Source organism: Benincasa hispida, chromosome 9, assembly GCF_009727055.1.
Source record: "Benincasa hispida cultivar B227 chromosome 9, ASM972705v1, whole genome shotgun sequence".
Lineage (NCBI taxonomy): Eukaryota > Viridiplantae > Streptophyta > Magnoliopsida > Cucurbitales > Cucurbitaceae > Benincasa > Benincasa hispida.
The window spans coordinates 26058668-26084275 of record NC_052357.1 but is presented as its reverse complement, the minus strand read 5'-3'; the positions used below and the strand labels follow the sequence as shown (position 1 = coordinate 26084275).

The window sequence follows — 25608 nt, the reverse complement described above, 5'->3', positions numbered from 1 at the left end:
GAACTACCCAACTGATTTCTTTTATTAAAAAAAAATCTTAACCAAGTAAGATCCAAGTCTTATTACAGAGTAGTGGTGCATGAAATGAAAACAATAGGTAAGAAAAGTTTTTTTTTTCATTTCTTATTAATCACCTTAAATCCCCACAAGCTCCCATGATAATATAAGAGGAGAAAAAATTGCTACAGAAACGACGCGTTCAATTCTTCTTGTGGTTTGGCGTTGCATGGGAAGGTTCTGCATCCCAACCTGACATTGGACCATGGATGGCCTGTTTCTGCACGTGATCAATGTGCACAGAGGGCATATCAGCCCTTTTGGTTGCCACGTCATTCTGTGATCTTCCAACATGTGGAATAGGTGGAGGATTAGGTGGCACAGGCACTTCCAAATTCTGATGATGTGGAGGGCTGTTTGCAAATGCAGACATATTTTGATGAAAGAATTGAGTGTTGGATTGCATAGGCATTTGGGTATTGACAAATGGCATTTGAGTCTGAGACATTGCAACTAGTAGTGGATTCACTCCTGTCACTCTTTTCACCGTTTCTTCAGCCATTTTCACCTGAAAACAATAAAACAACAAATGAAGTGAAAAGCCAATGAAACAACCAATGAAGAAAAGCCAAAAGCCAAAAGCGAATGTGAATAAAACCACCACCTAGCCACCATCGCCAATGTGCTTTCATTTCATGAACTAATAGTGTTTTTTTTTTTCGTTTTGGTCCATATACTTTGATGTTTATTACTTTCAATTGTCCAGTTTGTTGATTTTTAAAAAACTTATGGTTGTCTATTGACATTTTTACTATAAATTTTGAAAACATGTTCACATATTGTGTTTCTTGGTATGAAAATTATTGTTATTATTTAACTAACTTCGATAAAAAATAATTCTCTAAGAGATTGAATTTAAGATTTATTGAAAATAGAGGGACTAAAAATTCACAAACTTCAAAATATAAAGACCAAAATACTATTTTAACCTAATTATTTAAATGAATGAGAATAAACATGCTTTCATCGAGAGAAAAAAATATTGAAGGAATACAACGAAAAACAACAACAAACATCCAAAAAAGAGGAGACCAACTAATAAAAAGTTGTGGAACAAATAATAGTTGACATGCTTTTATATCCTGAATTACTACACAAACAAGACAGGGCACAGTTGCAAGAAATGCGGAATTTTTTGTTCGAAAGGGATGGAAGCCTAACAAGATAATTTCTTTCTTTTTAGACAAAAAGAACTTACCATCAAAGACTACACATGTAGCCTCGTAAAAGAAGGAAGAGCATATGATTTCGGTTTACTGCCATTCCTCAACTGATGAACAAACGAGAAAGGCTTCCTTGATGACTGAGGAAAGACAATGAAGAAATAAGCAGTCTTTCCTCGCCTGTTTCCCCAATAGTTTATTAATACTTACATCTGAAGTTCGTCTTCAATTTTGGTGTTTTCTTAGTGGTTCTTTAACTGCGATTTCATGATTTTTGCAGTGGTTCTATAATGTTTCAACTCAAGTTCATAGTTCTTCCGATGATTCATTAGTTAGTTTTTATCAAGAAGTCGAAGTATATGTCTTTCAATAATGAAGTTTTTTTTTTCTTCTATAATTTTAAAACTATCTTAGACTTTGTATTTCTTAATGCTCCCACCACTCTCCTCTCTCCCCTAATTTTCCTATCCTTTCCACAACCGTCTCCGGCCACCACGAGTGGTGCCATTCAGCCTCCCCCAGGCTCCATTCTCATCAACCGGAAAATCTTCACTATTTGCCCTAATGCTTCATCTCAAGGTACATGGGCTTACATCACAGAACAGGGTCGATCGATAACTTACTCCATTTCCCTTTGGACTAGCCCCTACAACTTCAAGTTTTCAATAGATTGATTTCTGGAAACAGCACACTATGTTTGGAAAAGCTTAGTAACAAAAATGGCTTCTTGTGGAACTTACTCTGTTGCAACACTCATGCCGACGAATGAAGCTTTTTTCAGAGAAAAATAAAAATGGCTGGTTTCCTTCTCCTTGATCTCCGACTACAATAGAGAGCCTCCATCATCTATTCGCAATCAACAAAATCTTTAGTGAGGTGGTCCAATGGAAAGTCTCCCCTGTTTTGAAACCAAAGTCGACAACACTTATCACTGCTTCACCCACCTCCTCGGCATCGACAATCACACTAAAAAATCCAATTGGCAATTTAGATCTCACTATCCATCAATTGCTCAATTAATCATTTCCTCGACAACAAAGCTCTGCTCCATGTCTCTGACTCCCGCCTTGCTTCCAAACTATGTTGTCAGGAATCTTGGACAACCATTGGCGATTTCAAACTTGATATTTTGGCAACTAGCACTGCATTCTCTTTCTTATGTGATTCAATTACTTCATATGGAGGATGGGTTGATATCACAAATCTTCTCCTAATTCTATGAAATGACCAGATCTTCAGAATACATTGGAGATTGCTGTGGAGGTTTCTTAGCAGTCTTGAATCAGACTGATTGAGGCTTATCCTTGCTATCAACATGGTGAAGATCAAACAAAACTCCTTGGGTTTTATTCCAGCCACTGTGGACTTACGTACAGACCTGGCCAAATCTTCGATTATTGTTCAGCTCTAGTGTCGTGTCGACCACATTCACCTTCCCAATCGGCGGCTGATTTCTCCAGAAGTAATTGACCCAACGACGGTTATGTATGGAACGTTGATAGGCTGATTTCTCACCTACCACATACCTCCCTCTTAACCTTCGAGACATGGCCAATATCCTTAGTGAACATGGTCTATGTATTATGGTTATTCCACCCCTCCCTCTTCCATCAAAATCCAAAAAATCCTACTCTGCAACTGTGAAGAAAGAACAAATTACAGCAGGAATTACAGGGTCTCCAGCCATCAATTCAGTACGATAAATCGGCCACATCGACTATTCAAGAGGGTGCCACATTTGACTTCCAATGTTCCTCTCATGGAACGTACATGGCTTATGTTCCTAAAAAAGTGTGCTTTGGTTAAGAAGTTGGTTTAACAATCAGTAGAACTCTAGTTATCGGTTGTGTGATATCTCGTTGGACAATGGTTGTTTTACCTAGTCTAGCTCAAACCAATCTATTATCTTTCCTTGTTGGACAAATTCCTTGTCACATATACTTGCCTTGCCAAATTTGGAGCTATGACCTTACATCATCTAGATCAAAGTACATTTCCCTCCGACTTTATCCTCTTATGGTATTGATTGGACAAATTCCATCTTTTCGCACTCTGGTGGAGGATTGGAGGAACAATCGTCCCATTTTTGGTTGGTCGAATCATAGTTTGATGATGAAAATCCTCATTATGTACTTGATAGGCCACATATTGATCTTAAAACCCGTATATGAAGTATGAGAGGATTGACCTATTTCGAATAGGAACCAAACATCATTGGAGGTTTCGTCATGAACATAGGTGTGCACGGTTTAATGAAAGTTGAAACTTCATATTGTACTCCATGTTCAATTGAGAAGTTGGGATGCCGAACATCGTCATCTTGTCATTGAATAGAATTATCCTCAATTTGAAATGACACACCTCTTTCTAGATGTCAAGACTTGTATATAGTGGTCGGTTTTTTATGTTCATTCTATCACGTACACTAAGGTTTGAAATATTCTAAAAAACAAAATTAAAAAGAACTTTAGGATGTCAAATTATAAACAATCATAAACATAAAAAACATTTCCTCTCAAATCATTATATGTTGCTCCAGGTTGTGTAACGATGTTCAAATACCATCTTTCATATCCAAGACCAACAATTAGACTCGCATGATTGCCTATCCCTAAATAACATAATTGAGTTGATTTTTCCATAATTCTAATTGAGGAACAAAATGGCTAATCCAGTCTCGTTCGTACTGCCCACACAGGTTATTCGTGTGCAATCATTATCTATATCGCATTGTCGAGGAATTTATTGCATACAACCGACTTGGTGCATCACGCGATCAAGCAAGTGTTATTTTGCTACCAAAAAAATAAATAAATGTTGTCCAAACTTGATGCCTATTCTAATCAAATTGTTATAAGACTCCCATGTAATTCCATAGTTAATTAAATTTAATATACATACAAAAATATTTATTGATATATATTTTTAATAATTTGAAAATGAACTCATCAACTCCATCCGTTCAAGCATTAAAATATTCAACATATATCTATATTGAACTAATACGTGCATAAGATTGTTCGTTACAACCATAGCACTGTTCCACCTTTAACGTTTACAAAATTGTTAGGATTTAGGGCGTCAAACAAGAACGTGTTATAGTTTGTTTAATCTAGTTGAAAGATCATACTGTGTAACTAGAGGCTTATCACCTATTTCATTCTCATAACAGTATTTTCGTTGGGATGCCAGAAAAATTATCGATCTCATCCTCATATTTGTAACAGTAATTGTGGGCCTGACAAATCATTTTGATTGATTGTTGCACCTTTGCATAGTTGTTTATACAATCATGCAAGACAACTTGTTCCCCAAATATAAGTTACAGCTCTTCGAAAATTTGCTAGTAAGAGGAGATACATCAAATACACTATATTGTTAGTCTTATTAGAAAATATAATGCTTCCAATGAGAGTGAGTATATAGGTTCTGACATAACATTGAACTTTTCATCTCCTACTTCATCTGGTAGTGAGCCAAAATTATTCAATTGTGTCGCAAACTATGGTAGGCTAAGGCGACCACCTTTCATAAACCAATTATTAAGTTATATCTATCATAGTTGTTCATATAGTTCGTATCAATCTATTGAAATTGCTCTGCTCGTTCATTGTTTTACCAACACTGTAATTAAATGTTAATCTAATTGTATAAATCCAATACATGACACATCGTAAAATTTGGTTGTGTGTAAGTATGACATGACATGATACATTCATTCAACCGTCCCTCTCTATGTATGACCACTTCCCAACGCATGTAATGCATAACATATGTAAACTTGTTATGCCAAACCAATTTTGATTTGTGACTGGATTGAAGGTACAATACAGAAAGGTCATACGATGTTATAATAGCGTCGTCGTATTCTATCTAATGACATTTAAACCACATGCCAACAAAAAACATTAATAATTATATAAGCATGAGTAATTTATGTTGACATAACACGAGTTTGTTGGCAAAAAAGATATTAGTAATCATAAATACATTACTATTAAGTAATCAATACATGCTTTACAACAAAACATAATACAAAATAGGATACACAATTTTAAGGCAATTTAACATTCATAATTAAGATGTGGAGTTAGGAGCTCGATAGTGACAAACTCATCTACTATGCCCTTCTTGCCTACCTATTCCACTACGTGATTTAACCATCGACTCTTGTCAATCCATCTCGTTTTGTAAACGCAAACAACATGGACGTCCAATGCTACGCATTAGCATTGCATCCAATTGAATAGATCAAAAATTTGGGTCAAGTCAGTAGTTTTTGTCAGATATTGGTTCAAATTGTGGTTCATAGCACGAAAAATAACATGGCAATTTGTAATATGATTGTATGCGCTCCAACTTCAAACAAGCAGCAATGACATGTGAACAAGGAATTCCATACGTTTGTCATTTATTGCATACAAATGTTTGCTCGATTAAATGCACGCAATAAGTGATGTCACCCTATTGAGTGATCATAAATGGTCATTGCATGGGCATTTGCATATACTTCCAATATAGTTAGTTTATTTACAATATACCTAAACAATTGAGGCAACATATATTATTTATAATTTTGATTACATTTGTTGACACAAGTTTTTTATAGAATATATTTACCTAGTGAAACACTCCCCACAGAATTGTAGCTTGTGCTCCAACACGTTGATTGGCAAAGCACATTACAATTCAATAGAAGATTTCCTGGACCAATGCGGTTACGGATAACTGTCTTGTAAGAAGCCCCAACTTAGATTATTTGGAGCTCATACAATTATATTATGAATTGTCACGTTATTTGTCATGCTAGGAACCATAGTTTGAACCAATACCCAACAAAACTATTGATCTGACCCAAATTTTCAATCTATTAAACTGAACGCGACATTAGTGCATAACAATAGACGTCAATGAAGTTCGTGTATATGAAACAAGATGAACTGACGAGAGCCAGTGGTTAAATCTCGTTATGGAATATGTAGGCAAGAAAGACATAGTAGACGAGTTTGTGCTTGTAACTCCACATCTTAATTATGAATGTTGAATTGCCTTAAAATTATGTATCCTATTTTGTAAAGAACATTCCTTCTCTGTTTTGTTGTAAAATACTTGTTGATGACGGACTATATCCTAATGTATTTATGATTACTAATGTCTTTTTTGTCAATAAACTCGTGTTATGTCAATGTATTTAACTTGCTCACGCTTAGATGATTACTAATGTTTTTTGCTAGCATGTGGTTTAAATGTCATTAGATGGAAGACAACGACACTATTACAGAATCGTACGACCTTTTACCTTCAATCCAGCCACAGATTGGAATTGGTTTGGCAGAACAATATACAAATGTTATGCATTACATGCATTGGAACGCGGTCATACATAGGGATGGACGGTTAGACGACCGTAATGTGCCATACTTACACATGGTCGGATTTTACGGTGTGTAATGTATTGGGTTTATACAATTAGCTTGGTATTTAATTACAACATTGATAAAACGATTGTGACAAGAGACCCATACGTTTCATCTTCCACAAGGGGAGATGGTGGTCACATTACAAGATGTTTTTTTTAAAGGAAACAAATCTTTTTATTAATGCATAAAAAGAACGTACAAGAGATGTGTACTTGAAAGAGAACGATACATGACACGGGATCAGGAGACGCACCTGGGCATCTCAACTAGGTTGATACCCCCTTAGCACCCTTGTCACTTCCACATTAACTCAAACACATCGGTATGAAAAGTTCTTACAAAAAGACCGAATACAAAGAAGAGGGTGAAACCTCCTTCGAATAACTTAATACAATGCAAATGAAAAACAGGAACAAAAATCTAAGCTACTAAAACACTCTTGGTTGGAGAGAAAAGACCCTTCACTTTATAAACCTATCAATCCAGATGGATGAAAGCTTGCCAATTTAGATAGATGTCTTGGAGAGAATATGCTGCAAAATATTTAGAAAGAGAGCACCATTGTGAAGCATTTAATTTAGCAGCCTCATAACGGATGAACCAAGGATGTTCTTTATCTTGGAAGACTCTTTGATTTCTTTCAAACCATATTTCAACTAGCAAGGCTTTTACTGCATTGACCCAAATCAGATTTGAGGTTTTCTTGAGGATAGGACCTATAAGAATTTGCTGCACATTGCTTCTAAAATTGTTGTCGAATGTCCAACTCATGTTGAAAGTTTTAAAAAGAGCTCTCCAACAGTTTCTGGCATAAATACAGTCAAAGAACAAGTGTTGAAGCTCTTCTCCTTCTGATTTACATAAGACACAAAGACTGGGAGAAAGAAAATGGGAAGGCAGCTTGTGTTGCAATTCTGAAGAGCAATTTAGGGCTCCAAAAAGCATGATCCATAACGTAATGTTCACTCTTCAAGGGCTATTGGACTTCCATAGAGCTCTTTATAGGCGGATGTCAAGAGGTGGGTCCAAAGCGAGATGATTAGTTAATGATTTTACCGTGAAGGATCCACTGGCTTCTAAAGACCAAGTACGAGAGTCTTGAGCTGTTTAAAGGCTCCTTGTTGGACACCAAGGAGAGCAGATTCTGGAAATCTGAAATTTCATCTTCTTTTAAGAGTCTTCTGAAGAATAAAGACCAAGAATGAGTTTGAGAATCCCAATGATTCAAAACAGATCCATTTGGTTGGAGGCAATTCCGAACAAGGAAGGAAATCTGTTTTTAAGGAGAGTATTGACAATCCAGGGGTCATGCCAAAAAGCTATTCTGCTGTCATTTCCTAGATTGAAGACTGCCAATGATTCTACTTTCAACCATGTTCGTGAGATGTTGATCCAAGGACTACGAAGGCTGCAAAGTGTCTTCCCAGAAGTGTGCCAATCAAAAATATTTCTGCCGTGAATACTCTTAACAACTTGTCTCCAAAGAGAGGAGTTCTCTTGCATAAAGTGCCATCCCCATTTGGCTAGAAGAGCCAAGTTTCTTCTCTTTAAACCTCCTAGAACCAGTCCACCATCTTCTATCTTTTTAGAGACAATTTCCCATTTTACCAAATGATTTAGCTTCCCTCCTTTATGTCCTTCCCAAAAGAAATTTCTCATAATTCTTTCTATAGAAGAAATTACCTTTTCTGGCATTAAGAAGGAAGACATATAATAAATTGGTAGATTAGAGAGAACTAAATTGCATAAAGTTGCCCTACCACCTCTTGAAAGGTTATACCTTCTCCATTTGTCTAGTTTACTCTGAAGTTTATCAATAACCGGCTGCCAAAAGTCCACTCTTTTTGGATATCCACCCAAGGGAAGACCTAGATACAAAAAAGGGAGCTGCAATGTTTTACAACCTAACCTTGAGGCTACGGCTTCTTGCTTGGATTCTTCAATGTTGATTCCACAAATGGTCGCTTTTTCCCAATTTATTTTCTGACCGGAGCACCACTCGAATAGTGCAAGAGTTTTTCGAAGAGTCTCTAACATTCCATCATTTCTACAAAATAAAAGGGTGTCATCTGCAAATTGAAGAATGGAGATATGGATGTTATCATTTCCAACCACAAAACCTTCAAACAAGCCTTTTTCATAAATTCTGTTAACCAGGGATGTTAGGACTTCACTGACTAAGAGGAAAAGAAAGGGAGAGAGTGGGTCTCCTTGTCTAATTCCTCTTGTGGCCATAATTCTTCCTCTAGGTCTTCCATTGATGAATATGGAAAATTTAGGATTGGATATGCAGCCCATAATCCATGAAATCCATTTTGGGTGGAAGTTTTTTTCATGGAGAACTTTTTCAAGAAACAGATTGGTATGAACAATTTCAACAGATTGGTACAAACTATGCAAACAACTATTAGGGATACACCTTAATAATTGGGTTATGAAAAATAGTTGTCTTAGCTTACCATGGTTAGCTACAGAATTGAATAATTTTGGTCTTCTACCAAATGAAGTAGGGGATGAATAAGTTCAGCGTTATGCCAAAACCTATATACTCACTTTTATCAAAAGTATTGTATTTCCCAAAAAGACTAACAATACGACGCACTTGATGTGTCACCTCTTACTAGCAAATCGAGCTTCAAAGAGCATGAACTTAAAGTTGGGGAATATATTGTCTTGCATGATTGTATAGATTATGTAAAGGTGCAAAAATCAATAAAAAAAAATTATCAAATTTACTAATACTGTTACAAATATGGAGATGTAATTGATTACCTTTTCCGTCACCTCGAAGACAGCACATTATGAGAATGAAATAGGCGACCTCTAGCCACACAGTAAGATCTTTTAGCTAAATTAAACAAACTATATCATGTCCTTGTTTGATGCCTAAGTCTTAAAAACTTTACAAACGTTAACTAAAACGATGTTAAAGTTGTGACGAACAACTTTATGCACATATTAGTTCAATATAGATATATGTTGAACATCTTAACATTTAAACAAGTATGATAGGGTTGATGAATTCAGTTCTAAATTATTGAAAATAAATATTTATATATGTATCTGAAATTCATTCAACTCTGGAGATTACATGAGAGCCTTAGAATAACTTGATCAGAATATTACCATTGTCTCAATGAGCATCAAGTTTAGACAAGCATAATGTCTTTGATTTATTATTATTACTTTTTTTTCTATAGTAGAACGAATCGTATGATGCACCAATTTGGTTGAATGCAACAAATCCCTTGACAATACGATACAAATAAATGATTACACATGAATAACCTACTTGGGAAGTACGGATGAGATTAGGTTAGCCATTCGACTCCTCAATTAGAAGAAAATTACTCATTTATTTTACAGAAAAATACATTTTTGGTTCCTAAAGTTTGGGTTGAATTTTATTTGGTCCCTAAGATTTTAAGGTTACATTTAGTCTCGAGGTTCGAAAAATAGTTCTAAATGGTCAATAATATTATATTAAGTTTCACTGGTCGGACAGCAAAGTTAGCTATCTCCATTTTCTCTCTCGTCTTTTCCTTCTTTTGTGACCAAATTGGTGCCACCAATTCGTTTCCCTTATACATTATTTTTGCTTTTTAAGAATACTATATTTAGCTAGAATCACAAGGTGTTGCGCTTTAACAATGGTGATTCTAAGGCGCACACACGTAATCTTCTTCCTTCAATCAAATTTAAATCCAAAAGTTGAATTCCTAAGCCACTATTCCAAAATTTTCTACGAAAAGAAAACCAAAGTCGAACTTTAGGGTTGGCAAGAATGAGAGAAGGCTTGAGTTGGGAGATTGTATTCCTGTTTGTTTGTTGGAAAAAAAAATTGAAATTTAGGGTTCGATAAGAAAATTGGAGGGCATGATCAGAGTTCAGTCCTCTAATGAATTGGGTTCAAAATTTCTGAGAAACTAGGAGTTGTGAGGAGAGGGTGGCATGGGTGAATAGTCAGACGAGGAGAGGAATTTAAGGACGAACAATAGACAGAAGAAAAAGATGCAGATGTTATCCAATCATCAAAACTTAATATAATATTGATATAATTTTCCAAATCATTAAATCCAATCAATAAGTAATTGCCACGTCAATTTTCCATTAGTCAACTAACGATCAATTTGAGATGATTCAGATGTCGACATCCGTTCAGTTTTTGTAAGTGAAAGATGAAGATGGACTAAATAAAATAGTGGATATCGATGAAGATAACCAAAAGCCAGAGAAGTTAAAAGAGTTATGTCTTAGAGGAAGCTCATTTCAAGATTTGGAAACAATCTCAACGAAACAAACACACCATAACAATCAATGAGATGGAAAATGCTAACATCCCCATTCTTAAAAATATAAGTTATCAAAATTATTATTCAACACCAACCGCCCCACTGTCGCAAAGGCACCAAATCCTCAGCTCAAGTAAATTGAATTATCAAGTGGCTCAATTCATAATTATCATCAACTATTCTACCTTTATGGAGTAATGAATTAAAACAGAATGATGCCCCAATTTGTACAATTTGTGAGAAAACCCTAAACTTCACTACTGCCTGCAAATGACACTCCAGAATCGAATTTTATCTCATCAATCTCACAAAGGAAAATCTAATCTTTCAAAGCCTTAATAGCCACATCATTCTCTATTAGTCAACTAACAGTCCAAGGACCATTTAGAACTATTGCTCAAACTCAGATACTAAAGTGTTCATTTTAAAACCTTAAAGACCAAATAGAAACTAATCTCAAACCTCAAGAACCAAAAGTGTATTTTGCTCAAGAAAATAAAAGGCAATTCTATTTTTTCAAAAGACAATAAAAATACCTAAAAAGTCAAATGATCTCATCTTTACAAATGACGAAAACTAAAAACATGCATATATCATATACATGTGTGTGTATGTACATATGTGTGTATGGCATTTGGCTTAGGTGGACCAAATGTGTGCGTTGCGTGGACCAATTCTGTTTTTAGTGAAGATGAAAATCACATTACTTCCGTTTTTTAAACAGGTGAAATGAATAAGGACAAGAAAAGCACCCTACTTTTGCAAATAGTTTCTACACCACCTTTTTTTGGCAAATATTTTCTGAAAGTGCCATGTTTTGATACTTAATCCTAGATCTTCGACATCTCCTTAGAGGATTATTTGTCAAACCATTGACTTGACTTGGCTGCTAGCTGGGCTTAGAGTTGTCTTGGAAATGGCCTGTCTATTTCCTTTTGGAAAGATCCTTGGCTTAGTTGCTGTATTCTTTCATCTGCTTTCCTCGTCTTTTCCGTATAACTCTCAACCCTCAAACTACCGTGACTAATGTGTGGAGTGCAGATCTGGGCTCTTGGAATTTATGTTGTCGTTGTAATCTTGTGGAATTGGAAATCACTACAATGGGCGGCTTTATCTCATCTTTTATTTTCAAACTTCGTCACTCACCTGATACTTGGTCTTGGCCTCTTGACTCTTCCATGGCTTCATTGTCACGTCTCTTATGGTTGATTTGGTGGGTACAGTGGATCCTCATTTGAAAGATTTGTATATCATTATTTGGAAGGATTGTTATGCAAAGAGAATAAAAAAATTTCTTTGGGAGCTTAGTCTTGGTGCCATCAATTCTGCTAATAGATTGCAACAATGTATGCCTTTTGTGCATCTCTCTCCTTCTTGGTGCCATGTGTCATCAGAATGTTGAATCTCTTGCACATCTCTTTATACATTGCTCCTTTGCATCTCGATTCTGGCAGTTTATTTTTTAGGCTCTTGGGTGGTCTCGATTCTGGCAGTTTATTTTTAGGCTTTTGGGTGATCTTTTCCTTGCCCAATAATAGTTTTGATCTTCTTGCCCTACTTCTGGTCGGTCATCCTTTTACTGGTAGTAAGAAGACACTTTGCTGGACTCTTGTGTGGTCTTTCTTTTGGAACCTTAGGGGCAAATGTAACAGTCACCTTTTCAGAATATTCTTTTTCCCCTTTTGGTAGTTTCAAGGATTTAGTGTTTTCTATTGTATTTCTCTGGTGCAAATCTAAGCACCTTTTTTCTCATTTTAGCTTATATTTTATTTTGCTCTAATTGGCAACTTCTATTGCAATCACCTATCAGTGTTAGGTTTATTCGTTTATTTTATTCATTAATGAAATATTTTTTTTTTAAATATTTTTTTTTTTTTTAGAAAAAAAAGGGGACCACCAGAGGATATGAACAAAAAAATTGAGATAAATACCTCTTGATCATCATGAAGAATCACCAGCTTTTTGTTGGATTTTTCCACTCTATTCAAGTGTTTGGTTCTTAAAGTTCAAAATCTTATGATTTTTACCTTTTGGGCTTCCATTATTGAAGAGGTGGAAAAGCATATCAGGACATTTGTCTCATCCTCATACCGGTCAAGGTTTCTAACAGAATTGAAAGAATGATTTGCAATTGAGGAAGGTGGTATTGACATCATTGGCATCTAATAGAGAAATAAATCCCTCTCGGCTAAATGGATTAGGAGATTTCTTGAGGAAAAGACAGCTTTCTGGAGGAGAGTTATTGCTTTTATTTAAAAACTGATCTTAAACCAGGTGGGAATTTCATACCACTACCAAAGGGCTCTTTGCTGATTTTTTGTCTGAGATTATCCACTCTTGGAACCTTAGACTCAGGAGGCATGAGCTCGTAGAGGAGGAATTGAAGAATGGGCTAGATAATCAATGGAAAGTCTTGTTTCCTTAAAAAAATAAATAATAAATAAATAAAAGGGCTACACAATCGACTGCCCTTGATTCTGCTGATCTCACTGATAATGAAGACATTTGGTTATGGAACCAGTTTCTCCACCAAATCTCTTTTCCAGTTCTTAGTCATCATCAGCATCTCATGAAAAGGAAAACTTATTTATTTTGGTTTGGAGAGGTAAGTATCCCAAAAAAGTTAAATTCTTTTTATGGGAGCTCAGTCATACTTGCTTGAACACTCATGATAAGCTCCGGAAGAAATCTCCTGGTTTTTGTTTATCTCCCAGCTGTTGTATCATGTGCAAGAACGGTCCTGGAATTCACAGCCCACTTTTCCCCTCATGTTTATTTGCCAAATCTTTTTGATACTTCATCTTACAAATTTTTTATTGGTCAATTCCGCTACCTAGTGATATTTGGACCCTTATGAACATCGTATTTATTGGCCATCCCTTCGAGGAGGAAAAGGAAATTTTATGGTTAAACTTCCATCGTGCCTTTCAATGGTCCCTTTGGCTTGACAGGAACCCTCGTATCTTTAATGATACCTAATCATAGTTTTTACTACCTTTTTTTCTTTGTAAGAGTAGTTTTGATTACTTTATCTCTTTGGTTACCTATACAACCCTCACATAGTGTATATCGGCTAAGCATTTGCAATCCTTTTAATAGGTCATCCACTCATCCTTTGGTAATTTCATCATATCAATGAAATTGTTACCATTTCCTATCAAATACGTATGAATATTAATTAAGATGTCTGAAATAGTTCGAAATGGATAAATTTCCTATTTTGGCTGTCAGGAGGACAATGGGGAATTTCATTCTTGTTATTGGTGTGAGCATGAAGGATCGAGTGAAACAGGAGGGAAGAGATGATGATTTTTTTTTTTTAAAATAACAAATTTATACATGTGTAAAATTTACAAAAAGAGGTTGGAACCCCAGCCAAAGGAGTTATAAAGAAGCCTACAATTGATCAAAAGAGAAGTATAAGCTAAAGAAAGATGTACATTTACAAGTCATAGAGAAGCGATAATACAAGAGACTCAAAATGAAAATTCTTCTCAGTAAAGGAATTTCTTTCCAATCAAATTGACCACAAAAACACCCAAATGAAGTTCAACCGAAGTGTCTTCTTGTTCTTCTTGACAGAATGACCAATGAGGGATAATGATAGGAGAGACCATTTGTCATTAGGGAGAGCAATCAACCATCTAAAAGCCTGAGAGATGAAGTCTCGACCAGATCTGGCAAAAGCACAAGTCTAAGAAATGAAATTCCGCCAATGGATTGTTTCTTGAAGGGTTATCAATCACCACCTATTGGCGTCATAAATGGTGATACATTGATCCCCATTGAAACAATGGAAAACAGACTTCATTCATGGCAACTTTTCAATATGGTTGATGGCTAGTCCAGCAATGTTTAGTTAAATCTAGAGAGAAACAACAATAGTACACTTTCAGCCTTTCATATGTTGTCATTTGTCAACTTATGAAAGGAGACCAACAGAGCCATTGAATATTTCCATGAATTTCCCGACAATCATAAACCTTCAAAGACGTTGTGAACCAACTTCTCACGTTACATCTCCTTGACCAAAGCCACTGAGGAACCTTTTGAATGTTCAGGGAAAAAGCTTTGTTGGTGACCTTGAATCTAATCATACATCTTTTGTACCGTGTCCATCCGATCAATAGTGCACATTTGATTGAGAAGCATCGGATTGGCATCCTACAACATCCCTAACTTGGTTGATTAGCAATAGACCTATGACCTAAAGAGCACAGACATGCAACATAGATATGGCATGGCGTGTACAAGGAAACATGCCAATTTTTAGAAAAGTAGGACATGGCCACATTGGAGACACAATATTTAAATTTAAATCTCCATGGTCTGAGAGGACCACGGAGATTTAAATTTATATATTGAGAGGACACCACAATTAAGCCAAGGATCCTTCTAAAAAGAAATAAATGAACCCCTACCAACATCTCGTGGCGGTTCATTTGTCAAAATATTGATATGGTTGCAACTCATACTCAGTGTTGTCTCAGTACAGGTTCATCTTTTTTTTTTTTTTTTTGAAGGTCCTTGGCTAAATTGTAGTGTCCTCTCAGTGGCTTTCCCTAGGTTGTTTCATTTCGCTTGTTTTCTTGACATTAAGGTGGTTGATGTGTGGACGGCAGATGGGGAGGCTTGGAACTTACATCTTCGCCGAAATCTTAATGAGCTTGAAACTATTGAATGCGCTTCCTTATCCCAGTTGTTGTTCTCCATTAGATTTCGTCATTCTCCTAATTCTTGGAGGGGGACTACTGATCCTTCTTCATCGTTTTCAGTAAAATCTCTTATGAATGACTTAATGTACACAACGGATCCTCCTACAAAGGATTTATATTTTGTCATTTGACTGGATCATTACCCTAAGAAAATAAAAATTTTCTTATAGGAGCTTAGCCTTGGTGTCGTCAATATTATTGATCGTCTTCAACATCGTATACTATATATGTCTATCTCTCCATCTTTGTGTGTTATGTGTCAAAGCCATTCTGAGTCCCCAGTTCATCTGTTTATGCATTACTCTTTTGCTTCTCGCTTATGGCATACTATTCTGGATGCTTTTGGCTGGTCATTAGCTTGTTCTGATAATATTTTTGACATCTTGACTTCTCTTTTGGTCGGCCATCGGTTTTATGGTACAAAGAAAACAATTTAGTTGGCCATTTTGCGAGCTTTCTTTTGGTTAGGAAAAGTGTAATAAACATCTCTTTAGAGATTCCTTTTCTTGTTTTTGATAGTTTCATGGATTTGGTTTTGCCTACCAAGTAGTAATAATGCAAAACTAGGCACCCTTTTAAGAATTTATCTTTCTTATTTTGTTTCCAATCGAAAATCTCTTTTGTAATAACCTTTAGGTGCTTTGGGTCCCCTTGTTTCTTCCTAAAAAAAATTAATTTTCAACTATTGTGTATATGTTAAAAAAATTCAACTTCAAAACCTAAGGATATTAAATGTGAGCCACCTGTGCCATCAAAAATTAGAAAAAGAAAATTGAGAAAAAAAAAAAAGGTGGAACAACCTGTAGCAAAAACCAAATAGCACCTATACACCATCCTAAGTGCTACTCTAAGTCCTTAAAATAAAGAATCTTCATTTTACAAAACAGCAAGTTCTTAGCCTTCCAAGGGTCTCTTTTTTTGGTAAAAGAAACATTTCATTATAAATGAAATTAGGAGAGAATCCCAAACACCTAAAGGTGATTTCAAAGAAGTCACCAATTATTGACTAAAAAAGATAAGCTAAAATGAGTGAAAGGGTTTGTTTTATGTTCGTGAGTGTCCAGGCCAGCTTATGCTCACCTCGACCAATCTCGCGAAACAACCCGTCTGACCCTACAACATTTGGGTGTCAAGGAAACTCGTAGTATATTAAATCCTAGGTAAGTGACCACCATGGATTGAACCCATGACCTCTTAGTCCTTTATCAAGGTCACGCACCCTATTTGTACCATGAAAAAATAGCAGACAAAACCAGCTCCATAAACTATTAAAGGAGGAGAAAGAGTCACAAAAAAGCCTTCTATTTCTTTCACCCCACAAACTCCAAAAGAAAGCATGCAACATAACCAATCAAATCATCTTCTTTGTACTGCCAAGAAGGTGACCCAACCAACAAGCAAGCCAAAATGTCAAAAATGGTATTAGGACATGTAAAAGACCATCCAAAAGCCAGTAGAACAATATCCCAAAAGCTAGTAACAAAAGGACAATGCAAAAACAAATGGGCCGAAGACTCAGCATGCTCGTGACACGTGACACTAAGAAGGAGAAATAGTTAATAAGGCAGGTGGCGTTGCAGACAATCAGCAATGTTGATGCCACCCAAGCTAAGCTCCTAGAGAAAGACTTTAATCTTTTTAGGATAACGGTCTTTCGAGATCACATAGAACTAGCTTTTTAAGGGTCTCTTCCCCTATTTATTTCCTTCTTGTATGACCCACGCATGAACTGGATCCTAGTAAGGATATTAGAAGGTTAATCTCCCTCTTTAATTCTTCTATTTCTCTCTCCTAGTCGGTACTTTCTTTCTCCCTCTTTCCAATTTTGGAGCAGAAAAAATGAGTTCTCCTTTTAGTTCAAAGGGTTTTTTGTAACAAGAAACAAGATCATATTCCAAAAGAGAACAAGAACAACCAAAAGACTCGGAGGAAGGGCATCCCACATAGAGAGAGAAAAAAAAAACCATTGAAAGCCTTCCCATCACTACTAATCATCCAGATATGTCGCAATGTACAGAATTACAAAAAAAACAAAAAACAAAAAAAGAAGAAGAAAGTTTGACCGAAGGAAAATGGGTTTTATTTTTATTTTCTAAGTTTTCTTCTTTCAAATTGAGATTATTTTTAAGGGTTGGGGCTGGATTTATTTTTTCAATGTCCAAAAGAATAGGCAACAGTTTTTTAATTTAAAAATAAATAAATAAACACTGATTTTCACGTGTCTACGATGTAGCCAACACAATGATTAAAATATCTGTCAATATATCAATATATTTGTTAATTAGAGAGTTCGACATCAATATCAAAGTTAAATGGACATCTTCGATATCGTGTATGAATACCCATAAAAAGTATTAAAAAAATCACCAAATAATCTATTTAAATATAAATAACAATAATAAGATCTATAACTTATTTAGAGAGCGACAAGAACTTAATTATTAATTTAAATGATTTTTATAATTTCTAAATTATTTGATTTATAGAAATATATGTCGATATTAATAATTTATTGCTATATCCATCAAATATCCACATAATTGAAAGTTTGATACATCAATATTTTAAACATTGATCTGACAACACGGGTGCATGTTGTTAAGCCTATGACAATAGACCAGTAAATAACTTCCTAGGCTGGCAGTGCTATAAAAGCTATTGACAACAAATCCAGCAATTGATCATCATGGAACTTATAAAATGACTTCTCTCCATTTACCTCCAAAACCAAAGCAACACCGACCAAGCCTTTTGACTATTCAAGTTCCTTGGTGACCTTAAATCATCGAGGCATGAGTCGTATGACTTTCTCGATGACCTCAATCATAGGACAATTCAAATCATACCTCTTTTATATCACGCTAGTGTAGTTGAGGTAGCAGTACCACAACATCGAGAAAGAAAGTACATCTTTACCTAAGAAGCATCCAATCAATATCTCATCATTGACTCAGTGGTGACCAACAACCACCACCACATTAGCAATTGTGATGGTAGAACTTGTGCAATTCATGGGCATTTAAATTTTCTGAAAGTTCGCACCATCTGTCATCAAGGTGCATCAACAAACACTAGAAAGTTTATTTTCTCCATATACCTTCTACAAAGCTCCACATATCATCATGAAGTCCTTGGCTCCACATTAGCAAACAGATGGCCAACATCCTTACAAATTTTCGATGCTCTGTTTGGAATGGCCAACCCACATCCTTTTGGCTAGACCATTGGATTGGGACCAAAATTCTCCACAAGTGTTTTCCAAAGCTTTTTGCAATAGCTGAATCTAAACAGGCCTCCATTGCTGAGGTTTGGAGTATTGATACCTCGTCTTGGGTGCTGAACTTTAGAAGAAAGAAACCTTCAGGAGGATGAAATTTCTGAATGGGTCTCCTTAAATCAACTCATCCCCACTCTTAATCTCACACTGAGGGAAGACATTTGGATCTGGAAATTGGATGATAGTGGTTATTTTACTGACAAGTCCTTAATTTCTCACCCAGACTCTGGAACATTTTCTTCCATGAAGGATCTCAACAAGCACTTGTGGAAATTTCCTTGTACTAAGAAAGTCAAGTTTCATCTTTAGGAAATTGCCCATTCCTGTCTCCATACATTGGATAAGACATAAAAAAGATGTCCTTGGCATAATCTCTCTCCCTCCTGGTGCTGCCTCTGCAAAAAGGATAATGAAACTCAAAATCACATCTTCTTCCACTGCTCCTTTGCTGCTGAAATCTGGGCTGTTATGTTTTCTGCTTTTGGTTGGAATGTTGCGGCTCCATGGACACTATTGCATGGGTTAGAATGTTGTTCACTGATCACCCTTTTGTGACAACAAAAGGATTCTTATGGGACAGCATTAACCAGAGCCATTCTTTGGAAGAATTGGGATGAGAGGAATTCTAAGATTTTCAATGGAAAAGAAAGATCCCTTAGGGATGTTCATGTTCTTGAATCGTCCATTTTCAATGCCCTTTTTTGGTTAAAAATTTGCAGCCCTTCAATAGTTACAATCTAAATTTCTTTGTATCTAATTGGAGGAATCTTTTGTAATCCCGTTTATGGGCTCATTTTGTACTCTTTGGAGATCTCATTCATAAATGAAATAGTTTCTTATCCAAAAAAAAAAACCTCTATGTACCTTCACTCGTTGAGGTACAAAACAATTCATGACAATATTGTTCTTTAATGTGGTTCTGATGCTTTTTCCATTTTTTTAATAACTTTGAATGTCCAAATTAGACACCTAGACTATTCTCATGGGACTACTACATTGGTCTACTACTTTTAGTTGTCAATGTAGCTCGTAGGAAATGAAATACTAGATAGGTGGCAATTATGATTTCAACTCATTCCCTTTGAGCTCTTTGCTATTTACATTAACCTTTATTAACTACTAGGTCAATCCATGGTGGTTGTAGTTATGCTTTTATTGCACTTTTAAATAGTTCTTGTTCTTGTCATCTTCCAGTTATGAAAACAGCTTATAAGTGCATTTGAATCATGCATAGATGCTTATCTCTGAAATGCTCTCTAGGAACCAAGAAAAAATAATCTATGATACGCAAAAAGCAGGTTCCTGCCTAAAAAAATGTGGAAAATGGTACTCTTGAGTGGAAGAAAAGAATGAACAAAAAAGGGAATTGGTGGAAAGTTAAAGAAAAGAAAGGAGTTTATAGAGAAAGACAGAGTGCAAGAAATAAGGGTGTGAAGGAACTGGAGGAAAATACAACCTTCGAGGATCAAGAATTGCCGAAGGTAGATGAAGAGGCATGCATCAAAAATTAAATCATTCTGCATGGGAGACCGTAGATGCCTAGTTTCTGTTTTCATTAGATGGTCCTTTATGTCCTTGTTTTTGTCTTTTATGTTATTTTTCTTTATTTTTCTTTATTTTTTTTTGGAAAGCTTTCCATTCCTTCCAAACCCCAAGGGAGATTTTAAGAGGAAAGAAAAAAAAAACAAACAAACAAATAAACAAACAAACCAGAAATGACTAACCTTCGCTCTTAAAGTCTCAATATCAGCTTTCAAAATTCTATTGTCAACAGCAGCATCATCGTACTTTTGATTTACATCTGTGAGACGCTTTAACAAAGTAGAGTGTTCAACCCTAAGTTGACCAACCTTTAGAAAAGGAACCACATTTAGAAATTGTTTCAATAAGAAAAATACCCGAGAACATATAAGGGTAGACATTTTACAGTACCTGTGTCTCAAGTTCAGTCAAGTGTGCTTGTTTTCGTCGCCTGGAGCGTCTTGCTGATTCTCTATTTGACAACATCCTAGGCCACCATCAATGTCAAGTGAGTAAAGCTAGGACCGGGCAACAAATTGGGTAGAAGAACTGATTTTTCCCATAGGGCCTTCTTTTTCTCTCCTCTCTAATTTATTTATTTACTGATTAGAAACGAAATCTCTTCCATTAAGATAAGAACATTCACTAGACAAGTAAGAGGACAGGATGGAAGATGAGATATCTCCTTACCCAAAAACCAATAAAGATCACGAAAACACTCTTCAATAGAAGCAACAATAAAAGAGGATAGTTGATTTCAAACACAAAGTAAAGTGAAACATGCTTAATATATCTCTACTCATAAAAATTACAGAATTCTATTTTCCAAAATATTTGATCAGAACGTGAGATTGTAACTTCTTTTTTTTTTTTTTGGTTAATGTAGAAGGCGATTGTGAAGGGAATTTGACATGAGACTCGAGGTAGATCAACAAGTTGAGCACACGATGAACTTAGATAATCAAAAAAGATATAACAACAATACCTTCTCTAAACATTATAACGGGTGAAAAACATAATAGAAGAGCATAATAAAGTAAATGATCCCTGCTTGAGTCATATCCTCAATCAACGGAAATATGAACGGCTGGATAATTCAGAGGATTAACAATTTGACATAAGCAAGAGAAACAAAGTCCACAGAACAATAAACCAAAATTACCTCCTAGCGCGTCTTGCATCAGCAGGATCCATATTCTCAATGTTTTCAATGTCACCTTCAAGATCATCATCATCAGACTCATCTCTGGATGATCCACTTGTTGTTTGAGCAGGTTGTACCCCTAGTTTCTTAGGTATTGCAGGTAAGGATGGAATCCCAAGTGGGCTACCAGAAACCTCACTTTCTTTGGTTGAAGTACCACGATCAGAGGCTACAGCCACCATAGAGCAAAAGTGATATTGCAGTTATAGCACACAATTTAAATGGTAAGAGAGTGAGAAGGGGCAAGATGCATCAAGAAAAGAGATGTAACTTGTAAAATGTGAGATTCCCTAAAAATATATCGACTGTTATCTTGAGCACACCTGTTTTTCTTTTTATTTTTAGTAGATGTTGAGCTTATATTGAGAAAAATGAAATAATACAAAAGAAGCTTACAAAAATCATTGTCCAAAAGCGGAGCCAAAAAAATGGAGGTATTTTTTTTAATCAATGGAGGTGTTTTTTTGTAATGTTATCCGATAGGAATCCCCATGTATTCCATTCATCATACCAATGAATGGTTTTTGTTTCCTATCAAATACAAGGAAAACAAAATGGGGTCAAAACAATACCTAGAGACCTAACAAGATAGAAATAAAGGATTTCAAATAATAAGACAGAGAGGATGATTACAAAAAAAAAAAAGGGGGGGCACACCAGGAGATCAATAGAAAAATCGAACTAGCCTACCAGGAGATGAACACCATCAAATATCAGATAGAGATAATTATAAAATTATCGAAAAGAGTCAAGACATTCAATAGAACCAAAGTGGATCAGAAAAGTCCGGTTGCATGCCATTTTGTCATGGCACTACATCCGGCAACTTTTCAAACCATTATTCATAATTACGAAACCTCAACTTGATGAAACAAAAACAACACTTCGGAGTCGGGGTGTTCAAAGGATTTGGCTTCTAAAGAAATATTACACCGCCCTCCGCCAAGAACAATATATCAACATTCCCCACAACAGAGAACAGGAAAATAAAATTAAGAAATTCGGCATGCTTTTTTACAAATTTGACTTCAAGGACTAGATCTTCTCATATACAAGAGGTTGCTCAATACTTCTGTCCACTCCAAATGGAAAACGGCCATCGAAAGCCATAGGAACAATAAACTTTAACTACTTAATGAGCTTGACAACGATAAATAATGAATATAATAAAATCCGTAGACTGAACGAGAGGAAGCTACCTTGGCCCGGAGCTTGCATGCCAAATTGGAATGCGTTCGATGTTTGCCCACGATGGTCGGCTGGCTGAACTGGACCTTTGGGCTCCAAAGACGCAGCCTGCAATGCCGAACACAAAAATGGCTAAAACAAGTTCTCATTCAAAAGAAACCAATGGAGTTACTCAAAACGCAATTAGAGTTCAGCATTTCAAATCCCAAATTCATCAAGAGTACAGTACACCGATCAGTTTCAAGAGAGAAAGAGAGAGAGAAACAATCATGAATCACCCGCGACAGAGCCACAGCAGCGCAAGCCATATCAAGTTGATTCTTCAAAAACACACGGTATCGATCAGAACTACTCCGAACCATTTTCGATGGATCCGAAGATGGAATTGGCTGAGAACGATCATGATCACAATCCGCCTTCTTGATCTCCACAATCTCATCATCACCTTCATCACGCTTCGACGTTGAAGACTGAGAAGCGGGAGATGCCACATCCACGGGAGAAACCGCCACGCGATCGGAAGTAGTCGAAGGGCAACTATTCACAGGCAACGCCGAAACTTCCTCGAGAAACCTCTCGAACGCCCACTCAGAGGCGCTTCGGTTCATCGTCAACGAAGGACCCGGCGACCGAAAAGGAGAATGAGACGGCGGCGAAGATGACGGCGCCGGCTGTGGCGGCCAGAAGGAGTTATCGGAGAGGTCTTCCGATGAGAAGAAAGTATGCATCGTCGTTGTCAGAGTTCGATTTGTTTTCCTCGTCGTACGCGCGTTTTCAATGTGTAAGCATTTAAGCGCGTGGGAAACAATCCGGTGCTTTAAGGACCACCATACGCCACCAATGAAAAACATCCACGTTTATAGTTTGTTTTGTTTGTAGACGTCTGCTATATGTGTAAGGCTTGAAATTTGTTCTCACACTTCTTTTTTAAATACCCTTTTTTACCTATTTTTTTGGGTAGGATTTGGTATGCTATTACGGTTGGTAACAGGACCGGGCGGAACGGGGGACTCCCCATCCCCGTTCCTGCAGGATATCTTTCACTGGAGAAACGGGTCTCGCAGAGACGGAGATTCCCCGCCAAAGAAACGGGTCCCACGAAGATCCATCCACGACTTTTTTTATGTATATATATAAATATTTGTAATTAACATTATATAATAATAATAATAATAAATTTAATCGGGACAGTGATGGGCATGGATACTCTCCCCATCCCTGTCGGATCTCGGGGCGAGGACCCGACTCCGCTGAAATTTTTGCCAACCCTAATGGCTATAATTGTCTTGTTGGATGATCGAAGAGTCCCTTCCATCCTTATGACAATATCTTAGCTCGAACGTTATTTTTCTCCACTTTTATCACTAATGAGTTTTTTTTAAAAAGTATAAGAGTCCGTCTTCGTAATTTTAGTTCTCTAATGATAATTGAAAATAGGATGTAAATGAAATCGATTCAAGAGATCCCTCCCTCTATTTTTTTTTTCTTTATTTGAATTTTCGATCTCAATTCTATTTGAAAGAGTAATACTTTCATTTGACCAGCCAACACCATTGAATTTCAACCAAATTTACTAAACTTTACCTAATCCTATGATATGTCCATCTTTTTACACCAATAAAACCACTAGCTTTCTAGGTTCTTTTAAGTTTTCTTACACTAAAAACTTCTTATTAAATTTCTATTGGGTGACAACTAGAGGGGCATAGGACATCTAATGTCATAATCTTCTTTTCTATTAAACAAATATCGGTCCAAATCGTGGACTTTTAGCATTTAAATCGTACAATTGAGTATAAATAAAATTTTCAAGTAATGTAAATATATTTTTTATTTTAAAGTTGATTGATTGAAATTATTGAAATTTGAATCTAGATTATATAATTTAATTCGATTTAATATTGAGTTATAATAAACAAGCAAGTAGGTTACAACTTTCATCCCTATACTACATTTAGATGCTTCCCATTAATTCCTAATATTGACTTTTGATAATATCATAAATCTATTGGCTTCCATTACTAGATATAGCCGATTGCTCTTAAATAAATAAATAAACAAGCAAAAAATAAATAAAAAAACAAAAACAATTGTTAGGTCATAGATTAATTCCCATGTGTACTGGTAGACATGTATTTTCCTTTTTTTCCCCCTATCATTAAACATAGCCTAACATGTTGCTTGATTATAACTTTTATTTTAGTACTTCAAAATTGGTCAAAAATGAGAAAATTTTAAAATTTAAAAAAAAATCTTGTTTTTTTTAATCATACTTAAAGATTTAAGTTGAGGTAAAAGTGAGAGATTTCACAGAAAAGGAAATCTCTACATTGTAGATAAATAGAGCAAACTATTTTTAATATAACATTGTGGTGATGGAGATCAAATCTTTATTCTATAAAAAAAAATATGTAAACTACAATCGAGCTAAATTCATCTTGACAAATTTAGAGCACATAGTTTAATTATATAGATAAAGAGATTCAACCGTAAATAGGAAATTAAGATTGTACTTTACTAAATGTGTGATATTGATTGAATCAAAACCTACACAAATATAAAGGTCAAATGGTTAAAGTGAGGTTAGCTCATCGATTGGCATGCATTCGTTTCCTTTAGGGTGGAAGTTTGGTTTCTATCTCAGTAACTATTGTACTAAAAATAGTACTTGGGCTATGCTTTAACTCAAATGGTCTTGATTAATTGATCATTTGTAAATTAGGCCTACAACATCCATTTATTGTTTGGCACCTTCATCGTATGCATAAAAC

General features: G+C 35.8%; 1 protein-coding gene across 1 annotated transcript; it reads right to left on the bottom strand.

Moving 5' to 3' along the window:
* On the bottom strand, positions 1 to 23613 carry LOC120084479 (light-inducible protein CPRF2). The gene is made up of 6 exons (XM_039040268.1): positions 23116 to 23613; positions 22849 to 22945; positions 21608 to 21818; positions 20857 to 20932; positions 20649 to 20774; positions 1 to 565 (listed from the first exon to the last, which is right to left on the bottom strand). The coding sequence occupies exons 1-6, from the start codon at positions 23563 to 23565 to the stop codon at positions 200 to 202; spliced, it is 1326 nt and encodes a 441-aa protein (XP_038896196.1). The 5' UTR covers positions 23566 to 23613; the 3' UTR covers positions 1 to 199.
* Positions 23614 to 25608: the final 1995 nt, after the last annotated feature.

Bases quoted from the DNA above. Each gene is read 5' to 3' on its own strand.
- LOC120084479 (XM_039040268.1), bottom strand. From the start codon at position 23,565: ATGCATACTTTCTTCTCATCGGAAGACCTCTCCGATAACTCCTTCTGG. The intron at 20,933-21,607 runs GTAATTTTGGTT...ATGGTGGCCTAG, and splicing joins GATGCAAGACGCGCTAGGAG to GATGTTGTCAAATAGAGAAT. The intron at 566-20,648 runs GTTAGTCATTTC...TATTGTTTTCAG, and splicing joins TTGAGACTTTAAGAGCGAAG to GTGAAAATGGCTGAAGAAAC.